At 39.2% G+C, this 23,974-nt stretch overlaps 1 protein-coding gene across 1 annotated transcript in view; it reads left to right on the top strand.

Annotated features, from left to right (window-relative positions):
* Positions 1-23,974, top strand: part of RSF1 (remodeling and spacing factor 1) — a 161,725-nt gene that overhangs the window by 52,049 nt on the left and 85,702 nt on the right. The window contains exons 3-4 of the mRNA XM_011989727.1: positions 17,320-17,412; positions 23,693-23,898. Of these exons, the coding sequence (XP_011845117.1) occupies positions 17,320-17,412; positions 23,693-23,898 (299 nt within the window). The remainder of the gene's footprint in view (positions 1-17,319; positions 17,413-23,692; positions 23,899-23,974) is intronic.

Consider the following 23,974-nt stretch of genomic DNA (forward strand, 5'->3'; position numbering starts at 1 on the left):
ATGCCTGGCTAATTTTGTATTTTTAGTAGAGACGGGGTTTCTCCATGTTGGTCAGGCTGGTCTTGAACTCCCGACCTCAGGTGATCAGCCTGCCTCGGCCTCCCAAAGTGCTGGGATTACAGACGTGAGCCACCACGCCCGGCCTCTTTTAATCTTTTATGCATCAGTATTAGATGAATCAATTAATCACTGAGACAGTTTTAGTTTTCTTTCCCTTGACTGCCAGTAAGCTTAACTTTGTTATATTTATTTCTTAGTTATAATCATTAGCTAGTTTTCTGATGGAATTTTTACCTTCCATTACGTGGCTCTTATGGCTCTCTCATCTTTCTCCTTGTGGCATCATTGTACATATGTATTACTGAAAGCTGTTTCTTTTCCTTTTGAAGTGAATGGAATATAATTAATATAAAAATCTGTTTAAATCCAGAGCAAGTATCTGGCATCTGCTAGGCCTTGTTGCTTTGCTCATAGCAGACATTACCAACTTAAGCCTTTCCTGCTAAGCCTAGACTTAGCAGACTACATTATTACACAAATCAGTCAGCATTGGCATGTATTTGTCAACTTCTGTTAGTAATTCCCGAAGACAGCTGAACTAAGACCTATAGAATGAGCAGAAATTTTGTTAGGAAATAACCAGTAGCTTAGCCCTACTGTAATACAAAGTACCTAGAGAAAATGACAGTGAGTGGAGGCCTAACAATCATGTGTTCAGGAGCTTACTGTGATAATCCAACTGAGCAATAAGGAGACCTGAATTAGGGTTTTGGCACTAGGGATGGAAAGGAGGGGGTGGATGTAAGAGCTATTTGGAAGGTAAAATCAACAACTTTTGATAATTGATAGAGAGAGAGAGAGAGAGAGGTGTCTAGGAATTGAGCTTAACCAAGGGCATTCATTTGTTATTGTGCTGTATCTTGCGTTTGCTAACATACATTCATCCGTAGTAGACAGGAACTCAAAAATCTAGGCAGATGACTTTTTACTTTTACAGTGCAATTACCCTTCTAAAAATAAAGAAACCCAGCCAGGCACAGTGACTCACATGTGTAATCCTAGCACTTTGGGAGGCTGAGGCAGGTAGATTGCTTAAGCTCAGGAATTCAAGACCAGCCTGGGCAACATGGCAAAACCCCGTCTCTACAAAAAAAAAAAAAAAAAGAAAGAAAATAATACAAAAAATAGCTGAATGTGGTGGTGCAAGTCTGTAGTCCCAGCTGTGCAGGAGGCTGAGGTGAAAGGATTGCTTCAGCTAGCCCAGGAGGTCGAGGCTGCAGTGAGCCAAGATTGTGCCACTGCACTCCAACCTGGGCGACAGAGTGAGGCCCTGTCTCAAAAAAAAAAAAAAAAATCATTGAATGGAAATTTAAACTAGCAGTTCTGCTAGGACCTGTTAACTCTTGCTTAGTTGGATGGGCCTTGGCCTTATTCTTCACATTCCTTTTACTTGGCAAGTCATAAAGAAATTTCTCTGCCAGTGAACCCTTACGCTTCCCTTATGCTTCCATGAAATTGCCCTGTTTTCTGTGATTGTTAATGATTGATTGATGAGCAATTTCAGACACCTTGACCATGGATAATGAATACCACTATGCTAAATAACAATTTGCCTTCACATGCCTTCGCAAATTTAGTACCTGCACCTCTACTTCCTTCTGCCCTGCCTCTTTCCTGAAGACAACCATGTGAAGACCTTGAAAACTAGTGGGATAACCGATTTTTCATAAGTTATCCCTTAAAAGAAATCTCACTTGGTTTCTTTTAGTCTCAGAATAATTTCTAAGTAAATAGGAGTTGTTTTTAAAAAAAAAACACTATAACATCAAATATAGTAAGTGTTTCAAAGAAATGTTAAAAAATGAAAGCAAATATGTGTCTTAGAATACACAGAAAGTATTTTGGTGGGCTCAATACTTGAAACATGATGTCATTAAGTAGAAAATAACCTAATGTGGCCGGGCACGGTGGCTCACGCCTGTAATCCCAGCACTTTGGGAGGCCAAGGCAGGTGGATCACAAGGTCAGGAGATTGAGACCATCCTGGCCAACATGATGAAACCCCGTCTCTACTAAAAATACAAAAAATTAGCTGGGCATGGTGGTGCACACGTGTAATCCCAGCTACTCAGGAGGCAGAGGCAGGAGAATCGCTTGAACCGAGGAGACGGAGGTTGCAATGAGCCAAGATCACAGCCCTGCACTCCACTCTGGTGACAGAGTGAGACTCCGTTTCAAAAAAAAAAGAAAAGAAGAAAGAAAGAAAATAACCTAATGTGTCTTTTCTGGGGTGTTTTTCTACCCCTCAACAGGAAATGACCATATTCATTTGTACCTTGAAAGTAAAGTACCTAGTATTAGGTTTAGAAATCCCTTGAAAATGAATACATTTGGCAATAGATGCCCTTGATCTAAACAGCAATTTCAGAAAGACCCATTGTCATCTGTTAGCAAATCATAAAGGCCACTTTTTGTCATTTGTTAATTTGGTTATATTTTGACAAGAACTGGATGTTCCTTTACTGTTGTATTTCTCAAAAGTAAATTAAGATTAATACTCTTAATTTTTATTTGCATTGTTAGTATTTTGTGTTTTTATTTTTTGAGATGTAATTCACGTAACATAAAATTCACCATTTTAAAGTGTACAGTTCATTGGTTTTTAGTGTATTTACTATGTTGTGCAAACATAGCCACTAATTCCAAAACTTCTCTAACATCTCAGTAAGAAGCCTTGTATCTATTATCAATCAGTATCAATCACATCCCCACCTTTTCCCCTGTATCCATCTGTATGGATTTGCCTACTGTGGACATTTCTTATAAATGGAATCATAAAATATGTGGTCTTTCCTATTTTCTTTCACTTAGTGTAATGATTTCCAGGTTTATGTACATTGTATCATGTATCATATTATTCCTTTTTATTGCCAAATACTAATCCATTATATGGATAATAGCATCTTTTATGTATCCGTCAGCAGTTGAGGGACATTTGCTTGTTTCCTACTTTGTTGTCTATTAGGAGTAATGCTGCCATAGACATTTGTGTGCAAGTTTTTCTGTGAACATGTATTTTCATTTCTCTCCTGTATATAACTAGGAGTAGAATTGTTGGGTCATATGGTAATTCTGTGTTTAACTTTTTAAGGAACTGCCAAACTGTTTTCCATAGCGGCTGTACCATAGCAATTTATATTGTACTGATAGCAATTTATGAGGTTTCCAGTTTCTTTGTAACTTTTTAATAATAATGATAATAGATAATATTTGACAGCTTATTATAAACTCAGTGCTATGCTTGTTTTGGTTTTTTTTTACATGCATCACCATTTAATTCTCACCACAATCTGGACCATAGAATGGTAAATTACTCCCAAGGTCACATAGACACCAGGTGGTAAAGCAAGGATTGAACACGGGTTTGTCTGATAGCAGAGCATGAATGCTTAATGCTTTATATATTGCAAAGGATTTTCTTTTTCTTTTTTTTCTTTTTGAGACGGAGTCTTGCTTTTTCACCAGGCTGGAGTGAGTGCAGTGGCTCAATCTTGGCTCACAACAACCTCTGCCTCCCGGATTTAAGCAATTCTGCCGCCTCAGCCTCCTGAGTAGTTGGGATTACAGGCACACGCCATCACGCCCAGCTAATTTTTGTATTTTTAGTAGAGAGACGGGGTTTCACCATGTTGGCTAGGATGGTCAGGTGTGAGCCACTGTGCCCTGCCTTAGCATCTTCATATAACTTTTACAAAGTTATATGAAGCATTTAACTTTGTAAAATGTTCCTTAGAGAATACCATTTACTCTGTGCTAATGTATGAGCAACCAGGATTTATTCTCATAACTGAATTGCAGGTGGTAGTGCAGAAAGGACATTGGATTTGTATTGGGGAAAACATTTACCTGAACAATGCTAATTACTAGGTGTATAAGTTTTTTCATGAAGGTATAGTCTCTGCATAGTGTCTTTCAAATAGTTGGAACCCAGCAAATATTCTTTAAATATTAATAATAAATTACCAAAGCAACAGGAGAGTAATTTTAGAGAAGTTTTCTTCTCTTCTATGGCTGGCATTCCTTTGGAAATTGGTGTGAACTTGGGTCAAATTATTTATACTTGTGGATGTAGAAATGTTAGGTTGCATTTTCTCTAGTTTTCTACTGAACTGCTATGTGACTTCAGATGGTCCAATGAATGTTTTGTAATACTAAAATGCCTAAATATTTTTCCCACAGAGACGCATTCGCTAAATACTTTAATATCTGGGAAACCTCCTGTGGCAAGAGTGCTCTTGAATTTTTTTTCAAGTGTGCAAGATTTGTTTTAGTTATAAAATATCAATTATATACTGTTCCAGCTGAGTGTGGTGGCTCATGCCTGTAATCCCAGCACTTTGGGAGGCCAAGCCAGGCAGATCACCAGAGATCGGGAGTTCAAGACCAGCCTGGCCAACATGGTGAAACCCTGTCTCTACTAAAAATTCAGAAATTAGCTGGGCGTGGTGGCGGGTGCCTGTAATCCCAGCTACTCAGGAGGGTGAGGCAGGAGAATCACTTGAACCCGGGAGGCAGAGGTTGCAGTGAGCTGAGATCGCACCACTGCACTCCAGCCTGGGTGACAAAGTGAGACTCCATCTCAAAAAAGAAAAGGTACTGTTCCTTCATAGTCACAGAACTTGCTTAGTAAAGAATGCCTGTAAGTATAATGTCAGTGTGTTTTGAAAGAAGTTACATAAAAATAGCATTTTAAAGTTGTTTATCATTGCTTTCACTAAGCAGATAAATGTGGAAGTGAAAAAAAGTCTTTTCTTAAAATTTCATGACTATAAAAAGTTTTAGGAATTCATTGTAAAGTATTACTATATTAATGACATACTTTTCTTGATTTTCGACTGAGCTGAATATGATGGAAGAATGCAGTATATAAGATTTATTGAGTTTTTATTGTGGTATTTTTATTTGTATTTTGTTTATGTATTTATTTTAGAGATAGGGTTTCACTCTTGTCACCCAAGGTGGAGTGCAATGGTATAATCATAGCTCACTATAATCTCTAATTGCTGGGCTCAAGTGATTCTCCTGCCCCAGGCACTTGAGTAGCTAGGACCACAGGCAAGTGCCACAATGCCAAGCTAATATTTTTTATTTTTCGTAGAGATGGCATCTCGCCACGTTTGCCCAGTGTGGTCTCAAACTCCTGGGCTCAAGTGATTCTCCTGCCTTGGCCTCCCAAAGTGTTGGGATTACAGATGTGAGCCACTGCACCTGGTTGATGGTATTTTTAAAATATCTTTTGACTGTTGCCTATAGTATAAAATACTTTTTTGTTGAACTATGACAACTTGCAAAATACAATGGCTACATTATTTCATATCTTGTAGAAAAATTAACTGAAAATGGATCAACAACCTAAATATAAGGGCTAAATCTATGAAACTCTTAGAAAAAAATAAAGGGAAATCTTCATGACCTTGGATCTGGCAATGGATTCTTATATAGAAAACCGGAAGACTGAGCAACAACATAAAAAATAGATTAGTTAGACTTTGTCAAATTTTAAAACATTTGTACATCAAAGAACATTATGAAGAAAGTGAAAAGACAGCCTACAGAATGGAAGAAATTATATTGCAAATTGCACATATTGCAAATCATATAACTGATAAGCATTTAATGTTTGAGATACATATAAGGAGCTCCTAAAACTCAACAACATAAAGACAACCCAATTGGCAAAATTTTGAATAGACATTTCTTCAGAGAAGATACACAAAGATCAAAAAACACATGAGAAGAAGTTCATCATTTGTCCTTGGGGAAATGTGATTCAAAACTGTAAGATACCACTTTACACCTAACAGGATGGCTATTTTTTTTTTTTTTTAAAGTAAGTGTGGTGATTTTGTGGAGAAATTAGAACTCTCCTAAATTCCTTGTGAGAATGTAATATGGTACAGCTGCTATGGAAAGGAGTTTGGCAGTTCCTCATAAAGCTCATCAGAATTGCCATATGACCTAGCAATTCCACTCCTACATATATAATTACTCCAAAGCAGGGACTCAAACAGATCTTTGTATGCCAATGTTTATTGCAGCGTTATTCACTGTAGCCAGAAGGTAGAAACAACCTGTGTTCCTCAACAGATGGATGGATGTTGCATTGAAAAGAAATCTTATGTATAATGTAAAAGAAAGATGAATTGGACTTTTTTCAGAAATCTTGTGGTTTTGCTGGACATCCACTTAAAAATGGAATCTGTGAAAGTTCTTTTGTGAGTGGTAAAACCATGTAAACTGGTTACGGCTTTTAAGATATTTGCACAATCTGAATCTATCTTCTTCTTCTTTTTTTTTTCTTTTTAAAGACTGGATCTCCCTCTTGCCCAGTCTCAAGTGCAGTGGCGCAATCACAGCTCACTGCAGCCTTGATCCCCTGGGCTCAGTGATCCTTCCACTTACTTCAGCTTCCCCAGTAGCTGGAACTACAGACTCATGCTACCACACCTGGCTAATTTTTTAAATTTTTTTATTTTAGAGACAGTGTCTCACTATGTTGCCCAGGCTGATCTTGAACTCCTGAGCTCAAGTGATCTCCCAGCCTCCCAGAGTGCTGGGATTACAAGCATGAGTCACCACGCTCAGCCTGAATCTGACTTCTCTTGAATATCCTCTGCCACAGTGTAGCTCAAGCTTCGTTACCTTTCCTTTGAATTATTACAACAGGCTTTAGTTGTTCTCTTGACATCAGAATCTGTGTTCCTATCTGTCCTGCAGTGCCAACAGGACTATTTTCTTTTTTTTTTCTGAGACGGAGTTTCGCTCTGTCACCAGGTTGGGGTGCAGTGGCACAGTCTTGGCTCACTGCAACCTCCACTTCCCGGGTTCAAGCGATTCTCCTGCCTCAGCCTCCCAAGTAGCTGGGATTACAGGCATGCGCCACCTTGCCCAGCCAATTTTTGTATTTTTAGTAGAGATGGGGTTTCACCATGTTGGCCAGGATGGTCTCGATATCCTAACCTCGTGATCCACCCGCCTTGGCGTCCCAAAGTGCTGGGATTACAGGTGTGAGCCACCGTGCTTGGCCCCAGGACTATTTCCTATTAGTACCTCCAGAGCCTCGTTGGGTCTCCATATTTACTAGGCACGACCCACTTTCATAGACCTGCTCACTGTCTTCCTTCATGGTCTTGTCTCTGTCCATTGCCAATCCCAAAAACGTTTATGCCAGGGCTCTATGCTAGCCTTTATGCTAGAGCTCTAGCATAAAGAACTGTATTCAACTCCACCTTGACAGAACATGCCATAATCATTCACATCTCCCCTTAAAAAAAAAACAGTTTTTTTTCTTTCTGAAATGAGCTGTACCTCCTTATTCATTTAAACCTCAATCATCCTTCTGGTCCTAGCACAGATGTTACCACCTGAAGAAAAGTTTCCTTGGTCTCCCTTCATCTCTTGGCTTGAGTTAGTGTTTCCTCTCTGTTTTCATAGTACTTTATACCTATGTCAGTTACTCACTTTGTAGATAACTCACTGACTACTTCTCCCCTGATAATTGTTTGTTTATGAATTGTCTCTTCCTCTCTGGATTCTGAAATTCTTGGAGCAGAGACTTTTAATCCATCTTTGCCCTTCCAGTATTTAAAACAGGATATGTCTCGTAGCACTGTTCCATAAATGCTTCAGTCCTCCAGAATGATTATTGCAATTCCTGTTTCTCTCATTCTTTGAGTAAAGTACATATCCACTTTGCCCTACTTTCCTCCTGAGGTTAACATTACTTTCAATCTAAGAGTTGTTAGAGAATTTTATCATGTTACTATTTTCTTTTCAGTGTAGCATTTTCACTGCTTGATATTTTCTTACTAGTTTACCCATTTTAGTGCCTCCGTGATGACAAGTTGTCTTCTTCACCGTGGTATCCAAGCGTTTGACTAGTTCCGGCGATATAGTCTGCACATAGTAAATGTTTGTGGAATTATTGAAAAGGTTGTTATGAGAATTTACTGAGTTAATATTTTAAAGTATTTAGAATAGTATTTGGCACATAGTAAATATGCAAAAAATGTTATTATTCTAGTAAAATTTGAAAAGTTTCTTTTTGTTTTGTTTTGTTTTGAGACAGAGTTTTGCTCTTGTTGTCCAAGCTGGAGTGCAGTGGTGTGATCTCAGCTCACTGCAACCTCTGCCTCCTGGATTCAAGCGACTCTCCTGCCTCAGCCTCCCTAGTAGCTGGGGATTACAGGCATGTGCCACCACCCCCGGCTAATTTTGTATTTTTAGCAGAGACAGGGTTTCTCTGTGTTGGTCAGGCTGCTCTCAAACCCCCAACCTCAGGTGATCTGCCCACTTCGCACTCCCAGAGTGCTGGGATTACAGGCGTGAGCCACCACGCCTGGCCTGAAAAGTTTCTTTAGGATGTGTTGTGTTACCTAAAGAAATTATTGCTAGTTAAGATAATCTTTTTAAATTAAGATAAAAACAGTACCTTTGTGTGTCTTTCGAATGCTCATCATGTTTGTTTTGTACTTGCTCTTTGTCTCAAACTTTGTCAAGGGATATGAATATGAGTAAGATGCAGCTCTTCACTTCCCAGAGCTCAGCTATTAAATTCTTCTTCACACCTGTAATCCTAGCACTTTGGGAGGCCAAGGCAGACAGATCACGAGGTCAGGAGTTCAAGACCAACCTGGCCAATATGGTGAAACCCCGTCTCTACTAAAAATACAAAAATTAGCCGGGTGTGGTGGCGCGTACCTGTAGTCCCAGTTACTTGGGAGGCTGAGGCAGAAGAATTGCTTGAACCTGGGGGGCAGAGGTTGCAGTGAGCTGAGATCACACCACGGCACTCCAACCTGGGCAACAGAGCAAGACTCCGTCTCAAAAAAAAAAAAAATCTTGATTCAGATTTGAAAGGTTTGAGTAAAGACAGTGTGACCCAGTCAGAAGATCTCTGAATGACTTTCAGCAACACACTTTTTAGATGTCTGATACATACCATCATCTTTATGTACAAACAAATCTCTTGTTAACTTCCTTCTCCCAGTTTTAATACCTTAGTTAAAAGCATTTTTCCTGTTTGTTCAAGCCAGGGAACCTTGATAAATCCAGGGGTTACCCTTGATTTTTCTTTCCACTTACCCTCCACATCTGTTCCATCAGCTGTCCTATAATTCTACCTCCAAATCACAGCTTACTTCTCTCTGATCCCCACTACCCTCATAATGCATGCCACCATTGGCCTTCAGGTTGGTTTCTTAGTTTCCCCTTCTTGCCCCTCTGCAATCCATTTTCTACACAGCAGCCATGATTTCAAATGAAGCGTAATTCAGATCATACTATTTTCCCCTCATTTAAAGTCCTTTAGTGGTATCCCATCATATTTGAAATAGAATCTTAATTCCTTACCCTGACCTACATAATTTGGCCTTTGGTTATCTATTTTGCCCTGCCTTTTGCCACTTGCCTCCTTAGTCTAGTTAATTTACACTGGTCTTTTTTCTTTTTTGAGACAGGGTCTCACTGTCTCACCCAGGCTGGAGTGCAGTGGCAAGATCTCGGGTCACTGCAACCTTGACTTCCTGGGCTCAAGCAATCCTCCCGCCTCAGCCTCCCTAGTAGCTAGGATTATAGGTGTGTACTGCCATACCAGGCTGGGACTACACACCTGAGCCACCATGCCTGCTGATTTTGTTAGTTTTAGTTTTTGTTTTTATGAGTTTTTGTTGTTGTTGTTGTTGTTGTTGTTGTTTTTTGGCAGAGTCTCTCTGTCGCCTAGACTGGAATGCTGTGGTGTGATCTCAGCTCATTGCAACCACCATCTCCCTGGCTTCTGCCTCAGCCCCACCCCGTCGCCCCAACCCCACAACCTTAACTGGGACTACAAGCATGCACCACCATGCCTGGCTAATTCTTTTTCATTTTTTGTAGAGACAGGGTTTTGCCATGTTGCCCAGGCTGGTCTCAAACTCCTGGGCTCAAGCGATCCTCCTGCCTTGGTTTCTCAGTGTGCTGGGATTACAGGAGTGAATCACCACACACCAAGCCCTCATTTTTAAAAGTTTTGGTAGACACAAGTCTCCCTGCATTATCCAGGCTGGTCTCAAACTCCTGGGTTCAAGCGATGCTCCTACCTCGGCCTCCCAAAGTGCTGGGATTACAGGCATGAGTCACCTACTCCAGTCTCAAATGTCAACTTTTTAATGAGGTCTTCAGTAAGCGCCCAAAGTAGTACTCAGACTTTCTGTATCACATTACTGTTTTTTATTTTCAGCATATCATTTTTAGCGCTTGATATTTTCTTACTAGTTTTCCTGTTTGACTGCCTCATAGGGTATAACCTCCATCGTGATGGTAGAACCACCGAATGCCCTTTGTCCACGCAGAGCAGGGGAATTGCAATAGTGGAAGAGTTTTACCAAGATAGAACCAGCTAAAGGGAAGACCAGAGTCATAATTATTATTCAAATTAGTCTCCCCTAGCATTTGGGGGCTAGGGTTTTTCAAACACAGTTTAGGGGAAGGGGCGGGGTGGCTAGGCAATGGGTGCTTACTGCTTATTGGTTGGAGGTGCAAGAGAAATGGTCTTCCTGCATACTTGGTCATTGCTGGGTGGGGCCACAGGTTGGTAGGTCCAGGTGGAGCCACTGGTCATTAGACATGCAACAAACCTGGAAAGACCTCTCGAAAGGCCAATCTTAGGTTGTACAATAGTGATGTTATCTGCAGGAATAATTGGAGAAGTTGCATGTCTTTTTACCTTCTGAATAATGGCTACCAGTCCTTTACCTGTACTGGGGGAGTCCAGTCTTTTGGCTTCTCTGGGCCACATTGGAAGAAGAGAAGTTACCTTGGGGCACACGTAAAATACACTAACATGAATGATAGCTGATATGCTTTAAAAAAACACAAAAATTCTCATGTTTTAAAAAAGTTTACAAATTTGTATTGGGCCGCATTTAAAACCATCCTGGTGTGGGCCACGCGTTGGACAAGTTTGCACAGCTTAGTTAGTTCAGGCTCCTCTGTCCTCCTAGCCTAGTGGTGTCTCATTAGCTTTACAAAGGCAGGTGAGTTTTGGGGAAGGGCCTTTGTCATTTAAATTGTAAACTAAATGTCTCCCAAAATTTAAGCCCAGGAATAATTAAGGGCAGATTAAAGGCAAGATGGGAGTTGGCTAGATCAGACCTCCCCCATTGCCATAATGTTCTCACTAGTATAATTTTTGCAAAGGCGATTTTGTTACCAGAAAGAGGTCCCAATCCAGACCCAAAGAGAGAGTGTTCTTAGAGTTTACACAAGAAAGAATTCGAGGCAAATCCATAAGGTAAAATGAAAGCAAGTTTATTAAGAAAGTAAAGGAATAAAAGAATGACTGCTCCATAGGCAGAGCAACCCTGAGGGCTGTTGCTTGCCGTTTTTATGGTTATTTCTTGATTATATGCTAAACAAGGGATGGATTATTCATGCCTCCCATTTTTAGACCATATAAGGTAACTTTCTGGTGTTGTCATCTCTTTTGTAGACTGTTTTGGTCCAGGGGGAGTGTAGCAGTGAGGACAAATAGGTCATTCTCATGGCCATCTTGTGATTTTGGGGGGTTTGGGGCGACTTCTTTACTGTTTTATCAGCAAAGTCTTTATGACCTTTATCGTGTGCCGACCTCCTGTCTCATCCTGTGACTTAGAATGCTTTAACCTCCTGGGAATGCAGCCCAGTAGGTCTCAGTCTTATTTTACTCAGCTCCTATTCAACATGAAGCTGCTCTGGTTCAGATGCCTCTGACAGTTTGTGACCTCATCTGGGGTGACATCCAAGGTTTATTGTTTCACAGCCAGGGACATCAAGGACTCAGATACACAGAGAGTGAGGTTAAGAGTGGAAGTTTAATAGGCAAAAGAGAGAATAGCTCTCAGCCACAGAGAGGGGTCCCAGGAAAATTGGTTGCCAATCTACCGTGACATGCAGCAGGTTTTATAGATGAAATGGTGGGGAGGTGGTGTCTGATCTACATAGGGCATGAAAAAACAGTTAAGAACATGTGTGCCATTCGCATAGGAGCGAATCTCTGGCATCCCCCACCTTAGTCTTTTATTATGCAGGTGAGTTTTCAGCCTGAGCTGTGCCTTGTTCCCCATTTCTTTGTTACTGTGCACGTGCTAATGAAAAAGGGAAGATGGAGTTTCCATGGTGGACATGCCTGGCCCCCAGGTAGCCCTTTTCTATTGGCACAGCTGCCAGCATTCCCCCGTGCAAGCTTTCAGCTTCCATATTTATGTTTGCAGCTCGATTTTTCAGGCTGTTCTTTGTTAGAAAAATAAATAACTTCTTGGGCTGCTTTTTGTTAGAAGGGAAGTTCTGCTGAAGACTCTTTTGCCCTCACTGTCTGCCTAAATAATTTCTTTCTATCTCCCGTATCAGTTTCAATGGGTTGTCTTTTTCACCATGGTATCTGAGCTCCTAGACTAGTTACTGCCATTTAGTCTGCACATAGTAATATTTGTGGAATCACTGGTTAAGTGAATCTCTATCAACTTTATGTTTCTCAATTGTAAAATAAGGATTTGGCTCTAAATGATCTCCAAGGATTCCCCTTGTCAAAGATAAAGCCTGACACTAGTTAAAGCTTGATAAAGACAGATTTTACTTAGTAACTATCGCAGTACAGGAAGGAGCTGTGTTGTGTTCGAATTTGTGCAGAGGTGACTGGGTGTTTATAAGGGAGAAAGAAGGAATAGGGAAAGGAGTGGGAGGAATGGGGGAGCTTTAGTCAAGTTATGGAAGTGAAAAATTTAAAAAGCAGCTAAGAGTGTTGTTGACTTTCTATGATTATGTCATTTTTGTCTTCTAACTAGCATTAATGGAAATTAGGCATCTACCCTCTCACAGAGACTGGTAGACTAAGGCCCTGTCTGTTGGTTACATTTCAGAGGAATGGCCTTCAGGTCCTTCAGAAAGATATTCTGAGTCTTAGGAGATACATATGCATCTCAAGGGGACAGAAGAAGGATTTACAATTTTAAATTTGTTTGTTTAATAAATGGGAAGGGAAGGTCTGGGACCTGTCTTCAGTCAGATGTTGGCTGGAATCAGAAGTAAATTCCTTTGAGAGCCTTGGGTTTTTCCAGACTGGAACTAGCTCCCCCCAGGGATGAGACCTTAGGCTCTTAGAATCTCTTTTTAAATTTCTTATGAGTTATCCGAAAGAATTATTGGTACTTTGATTGTTTATATAAATCCAAGATAAATCAGTTAATGATCCCACTGAGATAAAGTCTATATATTTGCTCTGTAGGCATGTGAAGTCACCTTTCCTATATATATTGAGCTGATATGGAACCTTTAAAAAAGCTCCTGCCCAACATTTTCCATCCTCATCCTCCACTTTGTTTACCTGTATGTAGAGGTTAGGAGGAAAAGATGCAGGGGGTATTGGAATGGCAGTAGACTGGTGGCCAGGATGCCTCCCTGGCCACATATTTGACTTTCACCCTTGAAGGCACTAAACATTGATTCTGGTGTTGTATCAGGAGAACGGTTGTCCCTCAAGCACCATGCAGGAGAATGCAATAGGACCTGACCTGTCAGCTAGATTTATAGAGCATCCAGCAGAACAAGTATTATAGAATAATGATTTATGGTGATAATAGGTATGAATGTTATGTCAAATTGTTCATGTTTTAGATATTAGAACATTCTCTCCCTCAAGAGAAATTGCATGTAAAACCAAATTATAATTATAAGGCTTCTTGGTCAGAATCAAGTTGGAGCATGGGGAATTAATATGAATTACCAATGTAATTAGGATCTGGTTGCTTCCAGGACCCAAGAATTCACCGTTATAGACGGTCTGATAGACACAGCTAATTTCTGGCTCCCTAGGCAGATTATAGCTCATGAGCCACATCCTGCCTGGTACCTGTCTCAGAAAGCTAAGAATGGTTTTTACGTATTTAGATGATTGGGAGAGAAACTCGAAGAATAATATTTGGTGACATGTAAAAATTAAATTCAAATTTCATTATCCATAAACAAAGTGTTACGGGAATACAGCCATGCTATTCATTTATGTATATTCTATGGCTGATTTTGCACCATGATAGTAGATTTGAATAGATTCAAGAGAGACCCTATGGCCCACAGTGCCTAAATTATTTCTTCTTTTGGCCCTGAGAAAAAGTTTGCTTGTCCCGGGTGTACGTTAAATAGTTTTGCCTAATAATTATTTAGATGTCTTTTTGAATAATCTTTTTATTTGCAAGTTTTATTTGCAGTGTTCGTTTTGTGGTAATAGTAGGTTATGGCTGTTTTGTGCATAGCTAATTAGTGGATTTTTTTTTTTTTTTTTTTAACATCAAATGGCACAGGAGTATGTCTAAATTGCCCTTAAAGAAATACAAAATGGGCCAGGCGTGTGGCTCACGCCTGTAATCCCAGCACTTTGGGAGGCCAAGCCAGGTGGATCACAAGGTCAGGAGTTTGAGACCATCCTGGCCAATATGGTGAAACCCCGTCTCTATAAAAAATACAAAAATTAGCCGGGCATGGTGGCGGGCGCCTGTAGTCCCAGCTGCTCGGGAGGCTGAGGCAGGAGAATCGCTTGAACCTGGGAGGCAGAGGTTGCAGTGAGCTGAGATCGCACCACTGCACTCCAGTCTGGGCGACAGTGAGACTCTGTCTCAGAAATACAAAATGAGTAGTAAATTTATCTTTGAAATCTGCAAAACAAATGTATTGTACCCTAAATGCTATAAATAAAGGTCAGTAAATTTAAGTTAAGCAGTGTGGGGGCAAAGGATTTTTGTCATCTTTATGTCCATTTCTCTTTTTTTATCCTCCCCTTTTACACATAGATGCTAAGGTAGTTGTTGTTTTTGGAATTTGTGACACCGTGAGCCATTGGCTGTGCTTCTGTATCTGGTTTGTTGGCCAAACTTTGGAGCTATGTCATTTTTCACCTCTCAGATACTAAGGATGAGCTTCCCATACTCGGCATTAGCCTCTGGGATAGTCAGCCAATGTTTTCTTCTTCTAGGGGCCTGGTACTCAACCAAGCACTCAATAAATGCTTCATTCAGGTCATAGCCGGACTCTGCATTGTTGATTGTCTCTCTTTATTTTTTTTAAATTTGAGATATTCACATACCAGAAAATTTACCCTTTAAAAACAAACAATTTAGTGTTTATTAGTGTATTTACAGGGAATGTACAACGATCATAATTATCTTAATTTGAGAACACTTTTATTACTCTGAAAAGAAATTGCCTACCCATCAGCAGTCACTTCCCATTGCTTCCTTCCCCTATCCACTGGGAACTGCTAATCTACTTTTACCTATATGGATTTGACTATTTTAGACATTTCATATACATGGAATCATGCAATATGTGTCCTTTTGTGTCTGGTTTCTTTCACTTAAGATGTTTTCAAGCCTCATCCATGCTATAGTATATCATTACCTCATTTCTTTTTATGGCTACATAAAATTCCGTTGTGTGATGTACCACAGTTTATCCATTCACCTGTTAGTGGACATTTGGGTTGCTTCCACCTTTTGGCAGTTGTGAATAATACTGCTAGGAACATTTGTATACAAGTTTTTGTGTGGATGTATGTTTTCCTCTTTCTTGTGTAAATAGGAGTATAATGGCTATGTCATATGGTAGCTAAATATTAACATTTTAGAAACTGCCAAGCTGTTTTCCCAGGCAACTGCACCATTTTACATTCTCACTAACAACCTGTGAGCATTCAAATTTTCCATATCCTCACCAACATTTATTATTATCTTTCTCATTGTGGTAAAGTGTCTATTCAGATTCTGACATTTTAGCTTTTGGTATAATCACTTTAGGGTCTTCCTCGTGTAATATTTCTATTTTCCCCTTTTTCTGTATATCTGTTTTTTTCCTCTCTAAAAACAACACTGTCAGCCAGAGGAAGTAATATATTCTAGGGAATGGGAAACTTATGCTTCCTGTGAGTCTTTTAAGACTGTCCATTGTCCATCTGGGCAACATGGAGAAACCCTGTCTCTACAAAAAATACAAAAATCAGCCAGGCGTGGTGGCACATGGCTGTAACTCCAGCTCCTTGGAAGGCTGAGGTAGGAGGATCACCTGAGCCTAGAGAGGTCAAGGTTGCAGTGATATGTGATTGTGCCACTGTAATCTACCCTGGGTGACAGAGTGAGACCTATCTCAAAAAAAAGAGATCCTCTATTATATTGTTCCTGGCCATACTGCTTGTTTTGTATTCTTTTTCTATATTAATACTAATCTATTATTTTATTACACAAATCAATGAAAAGAGATGACACTAGTGCAGGCTAGGAAAAGGGTGACCCACCTGAGAGCCAGCTTGTTTTTCTCCTGTCTACCTCATTCCCTATACTCCAGGTTAATCTCTTGCCTTGTGTTGGTTCTTCTCCTTTGGCCCTCATTATGCGCTTTGCTCCTTGAATTGCAAGAAATATGTGAAATTGCTGGCATTTTGTATCATTTTATGCCTACTTACTGGCCTTTAAGATAATATTATTACTGTTCTGGTTTTATTGCTGAAAAAACTAACTCACAGAGGTCATAGAACCTGTTTGCATTTCATAGAACCCATTTGCATTTCACTGTGTGTTAACTTCCCTTACTGGCTTCCTCCAACCTCTAGGTTAGGGGGATGCTGCTAAAATAAGAAAAAGTTTCTTGCACTGGCTTTGAAGTGCAGTGGTTATTCAGATCTTCTTTGGTCTGTTACAGTGGCTCTGGTTTGCCTGAAATGCTTGTGTAGAAAGAGAAGCCTAGACATTTATCTTAAAGCCAAGTTACATAAGTTTTCATATGCCAAGAATGGAATTTTAGCTTTACTCCTATATAGTAGAATAATGAGTTCGAGAGAGGCGTGGTTAAAAGTATGTATACAATTTGGCATGTTTTTTGAACTAATTCTGTCCTAGGCATAAAAATGAATAAATTTTTGTCATCGCCCTAAAGGAACTTCCAGCCATTTGGAGAGATGGAATCAAATAATTACTCTCATGTGGGAAATGTGTCTAGAAAGTATGTATAAAGTTCTTGATAGCAGAGAAGAGAGCTACAGAGATCCCTTCTTACCCTAAATTCGGTTATCAAACAATAGAAAATACTTTTTATCATTTTAAGTAGTATGCATTTTAGGGTGCAGTTGGATTGGACTGTTTGGTGTAACCTCTTTCCTTTATAAACATGTATTAACAAGAACAGATAGCATAGCTGTACAAGCCTACCAATATAAATAAAACAAAAATTGCTTTCATGTATTAAGATGTTAACTTTATCTGACAGATATGCCAAGAGTTTAACAGTACCTGGGCATGGGAGATGGAGAAGAAGGGCTATCTTGAAATGAGTGTTGAATGCAAACTAGCACTCTTAAAGGTAATAAATTTATTATTTGTTACAGTTATTTCAATTTAAAATTTAATTTTTGACTCCTGGTTAAATTGGAAAATAAAAAGTAGACATTTTTATTATTAGCAGAAGAGGAGTCTATTTTTTGGTGACAATCTATTCTTTAAAGTGCTGTTTTTTTTTAATGCATACGTATATCTAGGTTTAATTATCTCTTCTTGTAGGGACAGTAATAACATGGGCAAGCAGTTGGTTCAAATTAGTTTTATTCATTGTTTTCAACCTTCACAATCATTACTATATACTGTAAACTGTGGATAATTTTCTACTGATTTACTAAATTAGCAATTTGATACTGTTCTCTGGATGACTGGGAGCATGTCATTTTGTACTTAATACAACCCTCACATGACCAAACCAACTTGATTTCAATGGGTCATCTCAAAGTAGGCTTTTTTACAAGTTTGAGTTTTCCTTTCTTTTCCTGCCCACTTCCTATCGTTGGCCCTAATTAGTAGCGAAGTGGCCAGCATAATAGAGGGGAAAAGTATTCTTTGTGAAAACATTAATGAAGTTTTTGCTACTTCTAAAATTTATAGTATTTTGTAAGTAGGCTTCTTTATTCAAAAGACCTCAAGATGTTATGATGAACCTTAAAATATAATGTCAGTATACATATTATTATTTTGGAGATAGATAAGACTATAGAGTACGTGTTATTTTGCTCTTAGATGTTGATTGCTGTTGGTGCCTACACAGAAGTCTTCAAGATCAAAAAGATACCTGTCTTAGAAAACCAAATGTCATAGTAAACTCAGATTTCAGGGTGTATAATCATGCAGGTTCATCTGTCTCTAGACCAGCTTGTGGTCCCAAGGGGGTAATTAGGGTGATTCCTTGCTAGTCAAAGTTATAGAAATTATACTCATAACTTTTATTAATCCCAATTTTTGAAATACCTTTTTGTGCATTCCTATAATGTATGTAATACTTTAGTATCCATACTGACCTCTAGGTTGGGGGATGCTGCTGAAATGTATGTAATACTTTAGTATTACATATATTATATATTAGTGCATATATATATGTTAGTGTATTATGTAAATACATAAGAAAGTGGATATAATACACACATATAACTTTTCAGGAAGTGTTACAAATTTTTTTAATAGTAAGGATGCTTGATCAAAAATGTTTAGAGACCATTGGGATAGCTGACATAGGTAAAGGCATAAAGGCTGTAATAGGAAGTAACTTAACGTGTTGTCTGCCTGGGCAGCGATACCCAGGAAGAAATCTGACTTATACCCTAATCATATATGAAATATATAACAAAAAGTTAGTTAGTTTTTCCAGTCTAGTATGTGAATATCTTTTTTTAAGAGAATTCTCTAGAGCCAGCTATCAGTGAAAATCTACCTTCCTTGAAAACTGCGTATGTCTCAGGCTTTCAAAAACAGATAGTCCTTTGAAGAATAATGTTCACCTAAAACCTGGAAGAAAGATTATAGAAAGTTTTATACCGTGTATCCTGAATAACCAACATGTTAATAATAATAAAAAAAAATCCAAAGGAAATTTTAAAACTCTTGAGAGAAATGAAAATGGAAACTCAACATGCCAGAACTTACAAAATGCAGCAAAAGCAAATCTAAGAGGGAAATTTATAGCAATCAATGGCCACATTAAAAAAGAAGAAATCTCAAGTAACAACCTAATTTTACACTGCAAGAAACTGGAAGAACAAACTAAACCCAAACTTAGTAGAAGGAAGAAAATAACCAAGATATGAGTAACATTAAATGAAATAGAGACTAAAAAAATAGTAGAAAAGATAAACAAAACTAAGAGTTGGTTTTTGAGAAGATAAACAAAACTGACAACCCTTAGCTAGGCTAAGAAAGAGAGAAGACTTAAATCAGAAATTAAAGTAGAGACGTTACAACCAATACCGCAGAAATACAAAGGATCAAAGAAACAACTATGAACAATTGTTTGGATTATATAGAAAAAAATGGATAAATACTAGAAGCATGCATCTTACCAAGACTGAATTACAAAGAAATAGAAAATCTGAACAGACCAATAACAAGTAAGAAAATTGAACCAGCAGTCAAAAATGTCCCATCAGAGGAAAGCTCAGGGTATGATGGCTTCACAGCTAAATTCTACCAGACATTTAAAGAATAATGCTAGTCCTTCTCAGTGTCTTCTGAAAAACTGAAGAGGAGAAAAGTCTTACAAGGCCAGCATTATACTGATCCCAAAGCTGGACACAAACACTATAAGAAAAGAAATATTCCCGATGAACACAGATGCAGAAATCCTTAACAAAATACTAGCAACCAAATTTAACAGCACATAAATGGGATCATTCACCATGATCACGTGGAATTTATCCCGGAATGCAAAGATTGTTCATCATATGCAAATCAGTAAGTGTGATACATGGCTCACACCTGTAATCCCAGCACTTTGGAAAGCTGAGGCAGGAGAATCACTTGAGCCCAGGAGTTCAACACCAGCCTGGGCAACACAGCAAGACCACTTCTCTGCAAAATATTTAAAAAGCTGGCTAGCTGGGTGTGGTGGTGTGTACCTGTAGTCCTAGCTACTGGGGAGGTTGAGGCGGAGGATTGCTTGAGCTATGATCGTGCCACTGCACTTCAGCCTGGGTAACAGAATGAGACTGTGTCTTTAAAAAATAAATAAATAAGCCAGGTGGGGGTGGCTCACGCCTGTAATCCCAGTACTTTGGGAGGCTGAGGCAGATGGATCACTAGAGGTCAGGAGTTCAGGACCAGCCTGGACAACATAGTGAAACCCCATCTCTACTAAAAGTACAAAAATCAGCTGGGCATGGTGGCGCATACCTGTAATTGCAACTATTAGGGAGGCTGAGGCAGGCGAATCGCTTGAGCTCAGGAGGCAGAGGTTGCAGTGAGCTGAGATCGCACCACTGCACTCTAGCCTGAGTAACAGAGAAGACTCTGTCTCAAAAAATTAATTAACTAAATAAAGTTGTGATGCTCCACATTAAGAGAATGAAGGACAAATATTATATGATCATATGAATATATGCAGAAAAAACATTTGAGAAAATTCAACTTTGCTTTCATGATAAAAACTCACAACAAATTAGGTATGAAAAGAATATGTGTCAGTGCAATAAAGGCCATATAAGACAACCCCACAGCTTACATGGTACCCAACTGTGAAAAACTGAAAGCTTTTCCTTTAACATCAGGAGCTAGACAAGGACACCCACTTGCCACTTATATTCAATATAGTACTGGAAGTCCTAGCCAGAACAGTTAGGTACAAAAAGAAATAAGTCATCGCAATTGGAAAGGAAGAAGTTAAATTGTCACTGTTTGCAGATGACATGATTTTACGTATAAAAAATCCTAAAGGCTTAACCAACAGACTACTAGAACTAATAAATGAATTCAGTAAAATTTCAAGATATAAAATCAATATACAAAAATCAGAAGTGTTTCTACTCACAAATCACAGACTATCCAGAAAAGAAATTATAAAAACCGATTCATTACAATAGTATCAAAACATAAAATATTTAGGAGTAAATTTGACCAAAGAGGTAAAAGATCTCTGTACTGAAAACTACAAAACATTAATGAAAGAAAATACAAATGAGGCTGGGCTCAGTGGCTCATGCCTGTAATCCCAGTACTTTGGGAGGCCGAGACGGGTGGATCACGAGGTCAGGAGATCAAGACCATCCTGGCTAACACCGTGAAACCCCGTCTCTACTAAAAATGCAAAAAAATTAGCCGGGCGTGGTGGCAGACGCCTGTAGTCCCAGCTACTTGGGAGGCTGAGGCAGGAGAATGGCGTGAACCCAGGAGGCAGAGCTTGCAGTGAGCTGAGATCGCGCCACTGCACCCTAGCCTGGGCAATAGAGCGAGACTCTGTCTCAAATAAAAGACAAATGAAAAGATGTCCTACGTTCATGGATTAGAAGAATTAATCTTGTTAAGATGTCCATACTGCCCAAAGTGACCTACAGATTCATTGCAATCCCTATCAAATTCCAGTGGCATTGTTCACAGAAATAAAACACAACCCTAAAATTCATATGGAACCACAGGAACCTGAATAACCAAAGCAATCTTGAGCCAAAAGAACAAAACTGGAGGCATCATGCTACCTGATCTCAGAATCCACTAAGTTATGGTAATCAAACAACATGGTACTGGTAAAAAGCAGATACATCGACCACTGGAACAGGACAGAAAGCCCAGAAACAAACTCCTGTGTTGATGGTCAGTCGCTTTTTGACAGTGGTGTCAAGATTACACACTGGGCAAAGGACAGTCTATTCAATAAATGGTGCTGGGAAAACTGGTCATCCACATGCAGGAGAATGAAATTAGACCCTTATCTTACACCATACACAGAAATTATCTTAGTGGATTAAAGACTTAAATATAAGACCCGAAAGTATAAAACTACTAGAAGAGTTCAATGTTCAAACCATATAAAGAACTCAAGCAACAGCGAGAAAACAATCTGATTTAAAAATGGGCAAAGGACTTCAATAGACATTTCTCAGAAAAAGATGTAGGAAATGGCCAACAGATATATGAATAAATGCTCAGTATCACCAATTATCAGGCAAATGCATTTTAGAACCACAATGGAATATCACTTCATGCTTGTTAAGATGGCTATTATCAAAAAGACAAGACAAGAGATAACAAGTTTGGTAAAGATGTACAGAAAAGGGAACCTTTGAGGCCAGGCACGGTGGCTCGTGCCTGTAATCCCAGCACTTTGGGAGGCCGAGGCGGGCAGATCACGAGGTTAAGAGATCAAGACCATCCTGGCCAACATGATGAAACTCTGTCCCTACTAAAAATACAAAAATTAGCTGGGCATGGTGGCGCACCCCTGTAGTCCCAGCTACTCAGGAGACTGAGGCAGGAGAATCGCTTGAACCCAGGAGGCAGAGGTTGCAATGAGCCGAGATCGCACCCCTGCACTCCATCCTGGTGATAGAATGAGACTTTGTCTCAAGAAAGAAAAGGGAGCCCTTGTATGCTGATTGTGAGAATGTAAATTAGTTTGGCCATTATGGAAAATAGCATGGGGGTTCCTCAAAAAATTTGAAATAGAACTACCATATAATTCAGCATCCTACTACTGGATATATATCCAAAGGAAGTAGAATTTGTTTCTTGAAGTGGTACCTGCACTCCCGTGTTCACTGCAGCATTAATCACAATAAGGTTGAACCTGGAGGACATTATGTTAAGTAAAATAAGCCAGGCACTGAAAGAAATACCCCATGATATTACTTAATGTGGAATCTAAGAGTCAGACTCATAGAATCAGAGTAGCATGGTGATTACCAGGGATTAGGGAGGTGAGGGGTAGATTGGGGAGATACTGGCCTAAGCCACAAAAAGTCAGACAGGAGGAATTAGTTCAGGAGATCAGTTGTACAACATGGTGAGTATAGATAATAACAATATATAGTATATTTGAAAATTGCTAAGGGGCTAGATTTTAAATGTTTTCACCACTAAAAATTCTAAGTACATTAGGTAGTAGATGTGTTTATTAGCTTGATTTAGCCATTCCACACTATACACATATATCAGAATACCATGGTGTATACCATAAATATATGCAATTTTTATTTGTCATTTTAAATAAGGAAAATGGAAAAAAACTACATGAAACTTTTTTAATAGAAAAATTTTTTTTGAGACAGGGTCTTGTTCTGTTGCCCGAGCCAGAGTGCAGTGGCAAGATCATAGCTCACCTCATCCTCAACCTCCCAGAGTAGCTGGGACTGTAGGCATGCACCACCATACCTGGCCAATGTTTGTATTTTTTGTAGAAACAGGGTTTCACCATGTTGCCCAGGCTAGTCTTTAACTCCTGGATTCAAGCGATCCTCCTGCTTTGGCCTCCCTAAGGGCTGGGATTATAGGTGTCAGCCACTGTGCCTGGCCTAAAACAGAAAATCTTACACCATGAGATGATTTGGGAGTTTTTAGTGCAAACGGACTCATTCCTTTTGAAATAAAACTTGATTTGTGTGTCAGTGATTGTGTTAAACCTATAAATTGGTATGGTGTTAATATAAAATGTTCCTTAAAATGTTGGCTATTCTAAACAGTATGTATGAAAGTGGGGAGAGGATACTGAAAGAAGGAATGCAGTATGTTTGTTCTGTCCACTGCTTTCCCTGAATCAGTTCTACGGTTGTATCATCTTTATTGTGATGGAGAAATATTTGTGAGGTATTTTAAGCCGTGTTATGACTATTTTTCAGTACCTCTGCGAGTGTCAGTTTGATGACAATCTCAAATTCAAGAATATTATTAATGAGGAGGATGCCGATACTATGCGTCTCCAGCCAATTGGGCGAGACAAAGATGGCCTCATGTACTGGTACCAATTGGATCAAGATCACAATGTCAGAATGTACATAGAAGAACAAGATGATCAAGATGGCTCTTCATGGAAATGCATTGTCAGGTATCTTTTATTGGAACCTTTTTACACTTATGCGTTTTGTACATTGATCTCGTTTAAAAACTAGGATGTTATCTAT

Source organism: Mandrillus leucophaeus, unplaced genomic scaffold (genome assembly GCF_000951045.1).
Source record: "Mandrillus leucophaeus isolate KB7577 unplaced genomic scaffold, Mleu.le_1.0 Scaffold360, whole genome shotgun sequence".
NCBI classification, from domain to species: Eukaryota; Metazoa; Chordata; class Mammalia; order Primates; family Cercopithecidae; genus Mandrillus; species Mandrillus leucophaeus.